This window comes from Lissotriton helveticus, chromosome 3_1 (genome assembly GCF_964261635.1).
Source record: "Lissotriton helveticus chromosome 3_1, aLisHel1.1, whole genome shotgun sequence".
Taxonomy (NCBI): Eukaryota; Metazoa; Chordata; class Amphibia; order Caudata; family Salamandridae; genus Lissotriton; species Lissotriton helveticus.
The window spans coordinates 730653900-730670462 of record NC_136061.1 but is presented as its reverse complement, the minus strand read 5'-3'; the positions used below and the strand labels follow the sequence as shown (position 1 = coordinate 730670462).

The 16563-nt window shown below is 40.6% G+C and overlaps 1 protein-coding gene across 8 annotated transcripts in view; it reads right to left on the bottom strand.

The window, feature by feature from the left end:
* PPFIBP2 (PPFIB scaffold protein 2) overlaps positions 1–16563 on the bottom strand; it is a 1415596-nt gene that overhangs the window by 856421 nt on the left and 542612 nt on the right. For all 8 annotated transcript variants that reach the window (XM_078680889.1, XM_078680890.1, XM_078680881.1 and 5 more), the window contains one exon: positions 6893–7107. In XM_078680889.1, the coding sequence (XP_078537015.1) occupies positions 6893–7107 (215 nt within the window). The remainder of the gene's footprint in view (positions 1–6892; positions 7108–16563) is intronic.

Genomic DNA, 16563 nt, shown 5'->3' with positions numbered 1-16563 from the left:
CTACAAGAACACACAGTTTGACTTGTAATGAAATATTGCTTAGGATCCACGTCTGACTTATTAGAAGTTCATAAAAAGCCTTTACAAGAAATCGAAATAGCAGCAATTACCTATGTTGCTCTTCAAGGACTAGCGTATTTGCTTTCACACAACATGATTCATAGAGACATTAAAGCTGGAAACATCCTCTTAATGGAGCCAGGCCAGGTGAAACTTGCAGACTTTGGATCAGCACCAATAGCATCTCCTGCCAATTCGTTTGTGGGGACACCATATTGGATGGCTTCAGAAGTGATCCTGGCAATTGATGAAGGCCAGTATGATGGTAAAGTAGATGTATGGTCTCTTTGAATCACAAGCATTGACCTAGGACATGTACTCTTCGAACTTTCCCCCGACCTTGGAGACCCTGCCATTTGACCGATGCCTGGTGGAGCTACCTTTTAGCTGAAGAGAAGACGGGCTGTGGATCCCCCCTCGGCCATCACCTACCCAGCCGGACATTTAGCAGATGTTCCTTCGTCTCGGTCATATCTCCCTCCTACCCCTTCACCCTACCCCCTTCCCCCTCTATGCTCCCTTCTTCTTGCCTTCTATCCCTTTAATGTTTTTCTGTTGAGACCTAGCTATTTGACCGATGCCCAGTGGAGCTACCTGATAGCTGAAGAGGAGATGGGCTGTGGATTCCCCCTCGGCCGTCACCAACCCAGCCGGACCTTGGGCAGAATTTACCTTCGTCTCTCCTTTGTATCTATACCCTACTCCTTTCTCCCCTACCCCTTACCCTCTCTCACTCCTTTTTCCTTTTCTTCTATGCTCCTTAAATGTTTTTACTAGTATCATTGGTAATATGTAACTGATGTAAGTTTGCAACTATGATCTTATACCTTTGGATCTAGCCAGCACTATATAAAACTCTTTAAATTAATAAATAAATAAATTGCATCTAATTGATTACTATTAGAAATTGGGATGTAAGTTGGGAGCGTGGGGGAGTGTGAGCCCTTATGACGCAACAGCCATTCCTTCTAAGGGAGAAAGATAAAAAGTCACTAAAGCAACCTGTGCTTAACCCTTTGATAGCTTGGCACAAAAGCAGTCAGGCTTAACTTAGAAGCAATTTGTGAAGTAGGTATGCAGCACTTAAACTGAAATAAAGTGACAACTTAACACAAGAAAAACAACATAGCAATTAAGAACAAAAAAGAGTAAAATGTAAAATTATTTGGCATCAAAGCAACAAAAATCCAATCAGTATAAAAGGAGTTATGAATTTTAAAGTGAAAAACAGAGCCTACAAGAAAAAACCCGCCAACAGTGGACATCTAGTCATACACGGTCAGGGTGAAGTCAAAAGTTATTGCGGACAGCGATAGAGGAAGTAGGGCCCGGTCTCTGCTTACCTTCAGACTTAGAAGAATTTTTGGAAACAAATGTCTGAAAAGTAAAGTTCAGCAGGGCAAGACATCCAGCAGTGTCCAAGGAGGAGGCGTCATCGAAGAGTTGATGGACGCAGTCGTGGTGAAGATTTCTAACTTTGGACTTAGTCTCTTTGATCTCCAGCAGGACAATGCTGCAGGCTGTAGCCAACAAGGGCTCCACAAGGTTGGACAGCCTTTCTGTAAGGATCCGCTGACCAGAATTTACTTCTGCAGACAAGAATGTAGTTTGAGCTAACATGAAGTAAGGACGATCAGCGATGCACCTTGGACAGATCGGCAAGCAGGTATGCCCCAATTTCTTCTTGGCTCCCTGGGCATTTTTGGGCTGAAAACTGCCAAGGTTGGATTTGGGCTATCTGGGCACCACTAGCACCACTCCCAAAAGTCCAGGACTAAAGAGGCACCATTTGGAGGGTCAGGACTCACTTAGGCTATGTCCGGGAGTGGGTTCAAGATGGTTGGAGCCGTTTCTGTCCCTGAGGCTCTTATCAGGAGGCCAGCTATCTAGCCCTTGGAGTCACTCTGGAAGTCCTGGGTTCAAGCAGGAAGTACTATGAGGGCATAGGGCAGGCTTCAGGCAGCAGGGCTATCCTCTAGGTGCAGCAGAGCAGTCATCTGAAGTACACAAGAGACCACAGGCAAGAGAGCAGTCCTCAGAGTCCTCCGTGGGGCCAGAAGTGTGGGTTTGAGAGTCCTAATTTCATGCCCCATGCCAGCTTTGAAGTGGAAGAAACATCTTCAGCCTGCCCCCCCACCCCCACACAAAAGTGTCTGGAATGTCCTGCCTCCCCGCCCTAGTCCTAAGAGGATGTCTACAGTAACAAAAGGCTAGAGTGAAGTTCTTTGTAAATGAACTGAGGTAGTGCCTTTGAAGCTGAAGTGGGGCTGTGCACAGCTCCATCCCTCCCATTCTGTCAGGATGGCCCATCCTGCCAACACCTATTCCCTCTATAGTGTGACTGTCTGTGAGGAATATACAATAAACAGGAATAAAAAAAATTAAAACAGGTGGAAAAAGAAATTTCTTTTTCCACCTGTTTTAATTTTTTTTAAATGATACGATGTACCATGAAATGAATCGTATTAATTGTATGTTTCACTCTCTTTACACATAGGTTGTTGCACAACTCAGACAACAAAAGTATGTGGTTATGTTTGTGAAGAACGTCTTCTTCTCTTTCTAGAAACAGTATTGTCCATTCCAAAAAACGATTAAAAGGCGTAAATAATTGCCGAGATGAACATGACAAAGTTTGTTCATTTCTCTACTTGAATAATACTTGTTGAAATAACGTGAAGTGTGGGTTCTTCTGTTTTGTTAAGCATATATTGGGCCCAACCCCACTTCAGTCCAAAGGGCCATACCCCCCAGTTTCTCAAAGCGTAGAACCACTAGTAACATATAATTTACCAGCCTGGATATATGGTATACCAATTTACTAGAAACTAATATCCTAATTAGATGTAGGCCAATTTTACCATGTTGTGAGCACAAGCACTAAAGCCCTGGTCAGCCGTGGTAAAATGCAAAGAGTCCAAATGCCAACAAAAGCAAATTCAGCAAAACAGGAGGGGAGAAAGCAAAATGTCTTGTGGAAGACCACCCTAAGGCTAACAGGCCTAACAGTTACCAAAACTATGCATCCCTCAAATGGTATCTTTACGAGGGCTGATTTTTCCACAGTTTTTTTCTTGCGCTATAAGTGCACCTGTTGACACTGGCATGCTTCTGACAATATCCGATCAAATGTCCGCTAAGAGCCTAAGCTTGCTAATCCACTGGAACTAGGAGTTTAGAACACTGTTGTCCATCTTGAATGGCTACAGCCAATTTATCAAAATCCTTTACCATTGACTGCACTGTATATTTCGAATATGTACCATTTTTCAGAGCCAAGTTCCCACCAAATATACTCTTTTTAAAGCAGAGGCCATCTTTTTAGTAGACGCATCAGTAGAAGAGTTCTCTTGATTAGTTGAGGTTCAGCCAATCAGTGTGGCCATAATTTCATGAACCTCTTTTTATATTATATTGAAGACTAACATCACTTTCCAAAAAATGAAGTGTCTGCAAAAATCTTGGTACAGATGTCTTATCCAGGTCTCTATTCCCTTATGACCATTTCTTTTATCCTGCAATGAAAGGGCATTGTCAGCGAAGAGGGCTTCACAGATTGGAGAAGATCTCATGTCTCTAATCTGACTGAAAAGGAGGAAAACTCACATTTTCTCTGATGTGACAAAACCTTCCATATTTTGTCTCTTTTCACATATTTTCCAGAAGATGTAGATGGTTTATAAATCTCTGAACTAGAGGAATCTTAGTTGTCCACCTCTCCAGAACTGAAACCGTTTGCCAGTTTTGGCTCCTTTGGTTGTCCTGCCTGCCATAGTCTTTGAAACCCCCCTCCTCAATCATGTGCTGTATCTCAGACTGCATCATGAGAGTTGAGATGACATTACAAGTAGGCCTTCTGTCCGCTGTCCGAGAACGGCTTGCAGGTATAGGACCTTTATCATCCAAAGAGGACGAAAGGATGTCTCTTCTCTTAGAAGCTCTTTTCACTACCATTGTAAGACTCCAGCCACAAACATCCACCATGATACATAAAACTACACCAGAAGAGACTCTGGAGTGCCCAATCAGAATCATTCAAGAAAATGATATGTCCCAGCAAGGGCAGAGAATGGTGAACTAATCCCTCAAAATAAAATCCAGATCTCAGCTTTCTATAAAAACAGATAAAACAATGTGCCCTTTAGGGCACTCACCCATTCGATGCCCAATTCAGAGCACTCTTCTCATGTGGCGCACTCTTACTAGCACAAATGTTACTTCTCATGGAACCCAGAAGCGTAACAAGAAACAGAAGGACAGGAGGAGGAGCAGGAGTAGGAGTATGGAGTAGGGATTTTTATTCTAGCTTTGAATTGGTACCTTATAAGGCAGAATGGCCTCACCGGTTTAGAAATAAAGTGTGGGAGGGATGCAGCAGTAAAGTTTTCATATCTGCATATATGTGTTTATTGCATCTGTATGCAAGAGTGAGATTCACATGTATTAAAGAAAGAAAGAATGAAAGATTGAGAGAAGCAAAAAAGAAAAAAAGAAGGGTTAGAAAAAAGGGGGAAATTGAGGGGTGGGGAAGGAAACGGTGGAAGATACGCAAGGGATAGGAGTGGAAGCGAAGAAAGGAAACTGGCTAGGGGGGCAAGAAATAATGGTGAGTATAAGGAAGAATTGGAAGCCAAATGTCATATTGAATTGGTATCAAAATGTTGTTTTAAGTCTGTAGAATCTAATTGTTGTAATAGAGCAGTTAGGTGAAGAAAACCTTGCTAAAGTGAGCAGTGTGACGAAATCACTTTAAACCTGTAAAACCTGATCATTTGACAGCCGTCTGTGACAGGCGTCCAAATCATTTCAATTTTTTTAATACATTTTTGGTGAGGACTATTTTGTACACCTATCTGTTGTCCTAAATCACAGCGACTCTCATTACGCTACTCAAAATGTGCTGCCATTTTGATAAAGTCACATAAGAACTACTGATGCATGATTGACAGTGACATTTTAACAGGACGGCACTTTGTATTAAAACATTTCTAACTCTCCTGTGAAGCTTTAATGAGAAGAACTATGCAACCTTTTAAAGTATAAGCAAGATACAAATATTAATAAAATATAGAGTGATTCCATCCAAACTAGGGAGATTTACTGATGTGTAACAAAAAATGTGGCACCACAACAAGCAGTGAAGAGAAATTGTGGTTCTTCTTAATTTCAGTTGAGGAATAACGGCTGCCAAAAGGAGGAATTATGCATGGATGCTGCTTTTGCTTTAATAGTAAGGACACACCAATTGGCAAAATGAGAGAGGCAGAATAGTGCTAAAAACTATCCAGGAAAGTAATCATATGCCAACAAATGAGCTCAATATATCCCAATTGTATCAAATATTGCAGACAAAACAAAAACGCTGCAACATGACTGAATTCTCTGGGAAATAACCATATTCTCTGTAACACTCATAGTACTCCTCTTCTCGTGGCCTAATCAAAATTCATGTAATTGAATTTGTTAATTTTGAGACGATTGTCTTTAAGTCATATATTTTAAAAGAATAAAACATTTAATGTAAGCACCCCCACCCCTCCATCCCCCATACCTCTGATACAAACTCCAACCCAAGTGCACTAACATTCAGACATAAAATCTCCACTCCTCAAACACCCAGTTCTAAAATATTGAACTCAATCTCGTCGCAAATACAATGTATTACATACTTCTTTGATGGGACAGCAATCATTTCTAGACACAGCCACCTGAACAAATAAATCTAACTCCATTGGACACTCCAAGCTGCTCTTGTAAGAATCAGAACCATCATAAAAATGTGATGTACAAATCAACCACGTTTTCTACCATCACAGACCACTGGGGTAGAAAGAATTGAAGGATAATCTATAAAATAACATAAAAGACAAAGAAGCTGGCACAACCCTTCCATCTGTTGTTCTCACTTTCATCAGGAATACAGTCACTCTAAAGCAGCCTCAACAATACTTTGCAAGGCCACAGGCCTTCAGTGTTTCCTACAGTATAAACAAGAACATTGTCTTAAAGACATTAGTGGTCTCCAGGATAGCGGTTCTTAAACCTTTGACTTCTCTACACCCACACCAAATCCCTATTGGAAGCTGGGTACCCCTACCTAAGCAAGGTCTATGATTTGAACCTCAAAGAATATACACAAAATTACACAACCATGTATACATGAAACAAATACATAAATTATTAAATGCTTCCTCTAATTCACAAGCATACATACAGAAGTCGAAATTATAATTTTAATAGGAAGATCTGAGCTTTTTATAATGTGGTTTTATTTCTAATACCCTAAAGCAATGGGCTCAGATATATGGCACCACCTTTAAGGCGCCCTCTCTTAAATTGGATACAAACTAGTGGTTCAATTGAGGCCGCAATCGTCTTGTGCACTGTTTGCTTTCCTTGAGCTGATCCTGTGACTGAAGCTAAGGATATCAACTTAATATTTAGCTTTCAGTTTCAATTTCTCGGTATCTAAAAGGGACCTGAAACAGCACTTTCTAATTTGTCCACACCCACTCTAAGGTCTCCCCTAGTTGTACTATAAACATACCAATACTTCACAAAGACTTCTAGTTTTATGACATCGTTTTTTGCTTGGTTCGCTTAATTTTCTATGGCATTCTCTGGAAAGCTGTGTGCCTTGAGCCCACGGCCTTAACAATCGATTTCACAAAACCAAGTAACTACACACAGGTATGAAAGGTCAAATTGTATATCTTTAAATGTAATAAAAGAATACTAATTAATACTTAAACGCTCTAAGACAGAGGAAAAATAAAATAAATTGGCACTCCTGAGAACATGTATATTTAGTTCATCGCCTGTACAGACTTACCAGTTTAATATCCAGCCATTCAATTATACAGTCTGCTGTGGCTTCGGGGACTTGGTGTCGCAAGACCTCCTTTTCCTCTGGATTCTCCACCATTTCCAAGGCAATTTTAAGTTCTTCCACGAGTTGCAATATTGATAAAGCGCTCAAATATTCTGATGGAACAGGTGACCCAATGTCATACATTCCATTTGTATACTCTGTTGCTGCCCTTGTACCTACGAAGACGAATCAAAGTGCAATTATTAAAAATAAAAAGTGCTTTCAACTTTCCTTGGCTGCTGCATTAAATTCAAATCAATTAAATACAGCGATTTTGTTAAACTATCCTTACAATGTTTATTTTACAAATCCATTGTAAAAGGTATAATGGTCATATAAAGAAACGTCATTTTGAACAGGAATTTTGTCTTATGGACAAGTAATACATAAACTCTTTAATTCAAATAAATGATTAACCATTTGAAATATGAAATATATACTACAAGTTCCACCGCACCACTGTGATGGCAATGAATAGTAATACCTAGATAAATTCAATATTTTGCCCTCATATGTAGCGAAGGTTGTTTGGTAGTTTACTCTTCTATACTCCGGCATCCATAGGTAAATTAGGGTGTTAACAAAGTTTTTCCAACCTATATTCTGCAAGCCTGATTAATTCACCAGCACACATCTCTATTATATTTAAAACTATACCTGTACTGAAAATAAAAGATGAATGATAGACAGTGCACAGATTCAAAAGCAGGACAAAGGTCTACATCTCATGGTGCACTGTAGTGACTGTGCCATTTATATGGTAGAATGGCCCGACTATGACCGTTGCCCACCACCTTCTCAGTATATTCTGATCTAATATAGTGATGTGTAGGCCTGCATAGTATGAATAAGCTACAAAGTAGGGCTTGATTATGCCTTCTCGGTTTCCGCCTTTAGCTTGCTTCGTGGTAGTGCTCGCCTATTGGCTTTGGCATACTCTTATGCCGTCTTGCATACTAATTTTGCTAATTTACCGGAGTAGTGGCCTATGCTTAAGCGACTCCATTTTCTAAGCTGTCGCCATCTTCTGAGCTTTTCTAGGTGAGAAGCCATGTTATGCTTTTCACTTGTTTTCTGCACCTCGTATGCTGGTAGAAACCGGTTCTTATCAGATGAATGCACATGCTCTGTCTCGAAGCCATACAAAGGCCTGATCAACCGATGCCGTGGCCTTGGAGCAGGCTGGTGCTGGCTCTCATGAGAACGAGGGGGACGAGGCTCACCAGGAGCTTCATCTTACGTTTCCACTTGTACTAAAGGGGGCATCTAGGTCTCGACCACTGGTAGTTCATCACAATACAGACGTGTAGCTGTGACATTGGAGCAGAATCCTGATTCGGCTAGAGAAACGGACTCCCCTCTGGCGAAGTGGAATCGGGATGTGTAGATACTTGGTGAGGTGTTCCACTATTTCTTACATTTCTACTATTCTTGCCTAACTATCCTCTTCTATTTTCAGGTTCTATACATTTATATACATATACGTTCTATATATGTTTTACTGACTGCGTTTAGCAATTGCTTCGGTGCTAATATGAAGAAGGCCTATCGTGACATAGTAGTGATTCTTTTTCCTATCATTGTGTAATAAAAGTAACCCCAAAGCATATCATTATTTGTCTGTATTTTTTGTGAAGGGAGAACAGGCTCCTTTTAGACCAAATGCTTATAGAAGGATGGGTGAATTCCCTTCTAATGGGTAATTGCTGATGGTAAGGTTGTCTGGCCCTTAGTGAGGAGCGAAATTCTAATTCTTCCACCTCCCAGTCTTGCTGGAGAGGTATGCGTTGTAGTCCTACTTGGGTGAGTATTCTGTGGTCGGAGAGGAGCGGTTCATTGCCTCTTGCCCAGCGCCTGTCACCAGGAGGCTTGTTGTTGTTGTTTGCGAGCCTCTCAGCGAGTACTATAAAAGCTTTCTTAGTGTTAGTGTTCCTTTCTTGGGTGAGTATTGTGAAGTATTGTGTCCTTTTGGGTCCCAAGAGGGGATACGTTTGTATGTCCTGATTATTGGCAGAATTTTCAGGCCATTACATGCACCAAAACAACTCAAAGAAGAATGCAAAACTGAAACACATGCATATAAGTGTGTGAAAAAAAACACTTTGCAACCATGCGTTTTACAGTCATGGCAGCTATATGGAACATTAGTGAGTGTTGAGTACAGTACACAATATAAAGTGAAGTACTCGTTTATTGTCAAGAGCTCACGGTACACGTCCAGCTTGCAAGCCATACTTCTTTCCAATGTCGCACTCCACTAACTTACTTACATTCTACATGACATACACAGTACTCTATTCTGGAATGCTTGTAATGCAATACATATTAGCATAGGAAATAAAAGTAAGAACACAACACATCCCTGTTCTTATTACCTACTGGCGTTTGCCAGTAGGTAGTTATAGTTAGGATCGTTTTCCATAAGAAATCAGCAACATTCTATAGGGAATAACTTTAGCGCCGAATGAGGGATCTGCCTGTAATTGTCCTTAACTTTGCTCCTTCCCTGAAAGTTTCGTGGGGAACCGTCAAGCGGGGGCCGAGATAAAAGGGGGGTCCCAAAACGTGTTTTCCCCATGTTAATTTCCATAGGGCGGTTGGACTCACTTTTAGCCTGAACGGCTGAATGGATTTCCACCAAACTTGGCAAAATTGTAGGGACTGGTACCCCGATGTGCCTTTGCTATGTCTCAAGATATATGCTCCAGTGGTTTGTACGAAAATTAACTTTGAAAAATATATATTGGGCTACATTGGGCTATATATATGTTGGAGCCCAAATGTAGCCCAATGTAGCCCAAAGATGGCCACCAGAGACAAAAAAAACAAATGTAGCCCAAATATCAGCCAGATGTAGCCCAACTATAGCCCAATGACAGAATGTCCCAGAGTGTTCTAAAGAACAACTAGAACGCTAACAGTCTTACTTATGACAAAAGTATGGCACACCTGAAGTCATCTTGATTGGGATAAAGTGGTAACACTTAATACATTTAATTTGAAAAGGAACAAAATGAGGGGTTTCATTTTGCCATAGAAATTATATATATGTGTATATATATATATATATATATATATTATATATATATATATATATAACAAACACAAAGTTCCGGTAATCAGCCAGTACCCGCTCACGAGTGGGTCGTTGTTAGGGTCCCGGGAGCCCAGTACCTGTATCCAAGGATTCTCCAATAAGAAGAAACGTACAACGACACGCCAGGAGTTGCTGTGCTACAAGAATTTATTCTTGTAGTTTGTTCTTTTTGCTGCCGAATAAATTCTTGTAGCACAGCAACTCCTGGCGTGTCGTTGTACGTTTCTTCTTATTGGAGATCCCTTGGATACATATATATATATATATATATATATATATATATATATACATATACATATATCCAACATTTGCAGACACCCATTAAAGAAACTGCCACTGGAGGTTTGGTAAATCGCACTTTTAATGGCAGCCTGCTAGCAGTTTCTCGAGGGCTGGATGGCTCGAAAGTTCTTTTGCCAGACGCGTTTCAAGAGCAACACGCTCTCTTCCTCAGTGGCTAAACGTTTGTGCTGAAGTGAAGCTCAGTTCATAAATATCACCTGCCTGTAGGGCGTGGCCGACAGCACGGCCTCATGGATGATGTAGTCCCCAGTGGGTTGCACTTCACTCACAGCATGTAAATTCAAAATTAAAATCCCAAGTGGGTCGAGATCACACAGACTTCAGTCCGCTGCCCTGCTTTGTGGCTGACATTGCGATCAGAGCGAACGCCATCCTGCATATGGCGCAGGCTCACCTTCCATCCTGTTTGCGATTTACCAAACCTCCAGTGGCAGTTTCTTTAATGGGTGTCTGCAAATGTTGGATTTATGGCGGCTGTCCCGGTCGCAACAGGAAATGCCCATCGCTTTTGCGGGTCCTTGCAGGTTCCACACGGTGCCAGGCAAACAGGATGGAAGGTGAGCCTGCGCCATATGCAGGATGGCGTTCGCTCTGATCGCAATGTCAGCCACAAAGCAGGGCAGCGGACTGAAGTCTGTGTGATCTCGACCCACTTGGGATTTTAATTTTGAATTTACATGCTGTGAGTGAAGTGCAACCCACTGGGGACTACATCATCCATGAGGCCGTGCTGTCGGCCACGCCCTACAGGCAGGTGATATTTATGAACTGAGCTTCACTTCAGCACAAACGTTTAGCCACTGAGGAAGAGAGCGTGTTGCTCTTGAAACGCGTCTGGCAAAAGAACTTTCGAGCCATCCAGCCCTCGAGAAACTGCTAGCAGGCTGCCATTAAAAGTGCGATTTACCAAACCTCCAGTGGCAGTTTCTTTAATGGGTGTCTGCAAATGTTGGATTTATGGCGGCTGTCCCGGTCGCAACAGGAAATGCCCATCGCTTTTGCGGGTCCTTGCAGGTTCCACACGGTGCCAGGCAAACAGGATGGAAGGTGAGCCTGCGCCATATGCAGGATGGCGTTCGCTCTGATCGCAATGTCAGCCACAAAGCAGGGCAGCGGACTGAAGTCTGTGTGATCTCGACCCACTTGGGATTTTAATTTTGAATTTACATGCTGTGAGTGAAGTGCAACCCACTGGGGACTACATCATCCATGAGGTCGTGCTGTCGGCCACGCCCTACAGGCAGGTGATATTTATGAACTGAGCTTCACTTCAGCACAAACGTTTAGCCACTGAGGAAGAGAGCGTGTTGCTCTTGAAACGCGTCTGGCAAAAGAACTTTCGAGCCATCCAGCCCTCGAGAAACTGCTAGCAGGCTGCCATTAAAAGTGCGATTTACCAAACCTCCAGTGGCAGTTTCTTTAATGGGTGTCTGCAAATGTTGGATTTATGGCGGCTGTCCCGGTCGCAACAGGAAATGCCCATCGCTTTTGCGGGTCCTTGCAGGTTCCACACGGTGCCAGGCAAACAGAATGGAAGGTGAGCCTGCGCCATATGCAGGATGGCGTTCGCTCTGATCGCAATGTCAGCCACAAAGCAGGGCAGCGGACTGAAGTCTGTGTGATCTCGACCCACTTGGGATTTTAATTTTGAATTTACATGCTGTGAGTGAAGTGCAACCCACTGGGGACTACATCATCCATGAGGCCGTGCTGTCGGCCACGCCCTACAGGCAGGTGATATTTATGAACTGAGCTTCACTTCAGCACAAACGTTTAGCCACTGAGGAAGAGAGCGTGTTGCTCTTGAAACGCGTCTGGCAAAAGAACTTTCGAGCCATCCAGCCCTCGAGAAACTGCTAGCAGGCTGCCATTAAAAGTGCGATTTACCAAACCTCCAGTGGCAGTTTCTTTAATGGGTGTCTGCAAATGTTGGATATATACATATATATATATATATATATATATATATATATATATATATATATATATATATATATATATATATATTCACTGAAAAAACCATAGGTTTCACACCAGTTATAGTTAGGAATTAGCATTTAAAAACATATTAAATTCACTGAAAAAACCATAGGTTTCACACCAGTTATAGTTAGGTGGAAATTTTACTCGCATAAAACCATTGAAATTCCCACGTTATAGTTAGTTGGACTCACTATAACTTGCGCGTGCAATGCACTGCTGATGACGTCACATATTACATCACTCATGACATGGTCAGTGACATCACTCATGACATCACTGATGACATCTCAAATGACATCACTGATGACATCATCCAGTGAATGTGTATCTTTCTGAAAAATAAATATTTTTTATATATGTATATCTAAAGGTTGATGGAAGAATAAATGGGTAAATAAATGTCTAAATGGATGTTTTTTTGTGTAAAATTGATTGGTTAACGGACTTATTAAATGTATCTTAGTGAATACATATATTAGCGAGTAATGTTTAAATATTTAAATATCTGTATCTGTGTCTCACTTTGTGTATAAGTGGCTGCATGGGTTGGTGAGTAGCTACATGAGTGTGTATATGGGTTATTAGTTGTTTTTTTGAGTATCAGTATCAGTGTCTGTATGGTTCGGTGGGGGATATTACTTAGAGCACAGATGCATGAATGAGTGACTCACTATTTGTATGTATTTTGAAGACAGCATGTGTGCAAGACTGTATGGGTGGATGATTGTGTGTATGGGGGGTTAGTGAGTATGTGTTTTTATAATTGATTGTTTAAGAGAGTAAATAGGTTTCCGTTTCTGTAGAAGTATGTGTAGTGGTGTGTATATAGCAGCATAATCAAGTAAATGGTTTTTTGATAGTTTATTTGCATGTGTGAATTTGTGTGTGAGTAACTATATGGATGAGTATTAGTGTGTAACAGGATGTATAGGTGTATGAGTACATATGATGAGTAAGTACATGCATGAGTGACTATATAGAACTGTTGGTGAATGAGTGGATGTGTATGTAGATGTTGGAATTACCTAATAAGTTGTTGTAATTGGTATTGGTTTCTCCTTTTTTAAGAAAATGTTAGTTTCTATTTTTGAATGTGTGTGTCAAAAGTTATTTTATGCTGATAGGAGGTCTGCCACTTTGTCACAAGGATGTTGTCATCAGTGATGTCATTTGAGAGGTCATCAGTGATGTCATGAGTGATGTCACTGACCATGTCATGAGTGATGTAATATGTGACGTCATCAGCAGTGCATTGCACGCGCAAGTTATAGTGAGTCCAATTAACTATAACGTGGGAATTTCAATGGTTTTATGCAAGTAAAATTTCCACCTAACTATAAATGGTGTGAAACCTATGCTTTTTTCAGTGAATAATAATAAAAACAATACCTATCTAATACATAACTTCCTATCTAAAAACTTTAAAAAACAACATAAAAAACAAAAAAGGAATATACATTACAATACAATGACAAATTCACTCAGAAATATTAGAAATCCGAGACCTAATTCCATCATGGACGTAATCAGGCAACCATTTAAGAGGTCTCCTTGTTCTTCCAGTGACACTCTCTTCACAACTCTGAGAAGTAACAACCTGCTATGACGTTACACCCTCTAGGTTTGCAGGTGATTGATTGATATCATTACTATTCTGGGCAGTTACACACGAACCAACATCCACACTATTATTCTCAGCTGTAACACATGAACTGGTACCAACACTCACACTGTTTTCTACCACAACATCACCTTCATTCAGAACATCATCAGTATCCTTACTTTCACTTTCACCAGCAGGATCAAAATCCAACCAATGGAAATTTCCAGGAATAAATTTATGAGAAGATTCTCCACATCCAAATAATTTGGAAGTCAAAGCAACACTGTGCATGTTCCACACTTTACCACTTCTAACCCTGACAGCATTATTAGGAACTTCCACAACTTACTCCGGGGCAAAAAATTGACTTAAGCCCTTTTTGACTTTTCCTGGTTTCTTTATCCTAACCCAATCGCCAACATCAATCTTCACACATTTAGCTCCACGTTTCCCATCACAATAAGACTTGACCTTGGCATGATGATCGATTAATTTGCTGCGGATTGAAGGAGACCAATGACAAAGTGGAACTGCCTAACCACACAAGGTTAAATTTGGATCTGGCTCTCTGCCCTCTCATCATCACAAAAGGTGACAGACCTGTGCAATCATTCTTGATAACTATGTACGCCCATACTGCCTTGTGCAATTGTGTCTCAGAATTCAATCTTAAATTACATGCAGCTTGGATAACACCCTTGATCACACAATTATGTCTTTCTACAACACCATTCCCACTGGGATTATATAAAGAAACAGCCTTATGAACAATGCCTACCTTTGCAAAAAAATCTTTAGCAACACAAGACATAAACTGAACACCATTGTTACTCAAAAGTGTTCTTGGTAACCCTTCTGAAGTAAACGTTTTGTCAAGAAATTCCAAAACACCAGTATTAATTGCATCCACCACTTCTACAACAGGTCATGTAGAGAAATGATCCAACAACACAATGACATATTTCTGGTAATTTCCAACAGGTCCAAACAAATCGGCAGCAACTGAATCCCAAGGACATTGAGGCGGCACATATTCCAACATGGGAGGACGCAAAGTTTGTAGAGTTTTATCAGCAGTAGAACAACTCATACAATTCCTTACATACCTCTCTACATCTACATCAACTCCAGGCCACCAAAATAATTCACGTACTACATTCTTTGTCCGAACTATGCCGAAATGGCCTTCATGGCACAAATGGATGATAGATTTCCGTAATCCAGAGGGAGGTATCATTCTTTCACCCATGGGGACAGTATCATTCTCAATGCTTAGTTCAGATCTTACTTCCCAAAAAAGTTTTAATTTTTCATTGAGTTAAGATTTAACAGCCCAATTATCACAAATGCATTCCATAACTGATTTGAGAAATTCATCCTTAGCACACTCAAGTGCCCATTCTTCCTTGCTTACAGCACAACCACCCTCATCATGGACAAATGCAACTTGAAAATTGTCACACGTCATCTTCACACTCTTCCAATTTAAGAGGTAACCTTGATAAACAGTCTGCCAATACATTATCTTTACCAGGTAAGTACACCACTTTGTGGATAAAATCCTGCATTCGAAGGGATAATCTGGCAATCCTAGGAGAAGCATTAACTGTACCTTCAGTTGTTAATAATTTAACAAGAGGCTTGTGATCACAAAATATTGTGACTGGTTTTCCCCACACAAAGGTTCTAAAATGATTAAGGGACCAAGCACAGGCTATGGCCTCCGTTTCAATGGCTGGATACCGTGTCTCCGTGGGGGTTAAGACTCTAGACGCAAAAGAGATAATAACTTATTTACCAGTTGCATCTTTTCGTGACAATACAGCCCCTAGTCCTTTACCGCTAGCATCAGTGGTTATATAACTGTTAAGATTAGGATCAAAACCTTTTAATGCCTGAACTTTTTCAATAACCATATTGAGAAAGATAAATTCCTCATGACATTCTTGGACCATTCAAATGTGCTTTTATTCTTCAACAATTGCCTCATATTACAACATTTTGCAGCAAAATTAGGAATACATTTTGAGCAATATTCCACTAATCCTAAGGATGAGCTCAACTAATCTTTATTGGTGGGAGTGGGTGCTTCTTTAATAGCATTGACCAAAGTTGTTTTTGGTCTCACCCCTTCAAAACTAATTTTATGTCCCACATATGAGACTTTAACAGCAAATTTGCATTTAGATAATTCCACTGTAAGACCATTCTCTCTCAAGGTGCTCATTAACTTATTAAGTATAGCATCATGACTAGATTTGTTTTCACCGAAGATAAGAATATCATCTTGAAAAAACCTGGTACCAGCAGTTTTGTTAAATAAATTAAACATTAGTCTTTGAAAAACTGCAATGGTGGACACTAGTCCAAATTGTACCCTTTTGATTTGAAAACAACCTATGGGAGTAATGAAGGCTGTTAGTTTCCTTGATTCTGGTGTTAGCGAAATCTAATGATACCCCATTGACAAATCTACTGTAGAAAAGGCTTTCGCACCCTTGAGACTACTGACCATTTAATCGATCTTGGGCAATGGAAAATTATCAATTACTATATTATCGTTGAGAAGGCAAAAATCCACACATGAGCGGATTTTTCCATTGCTACGTCTTGCTACCACTAATGGAGAAATCCACTTTTAGCTGT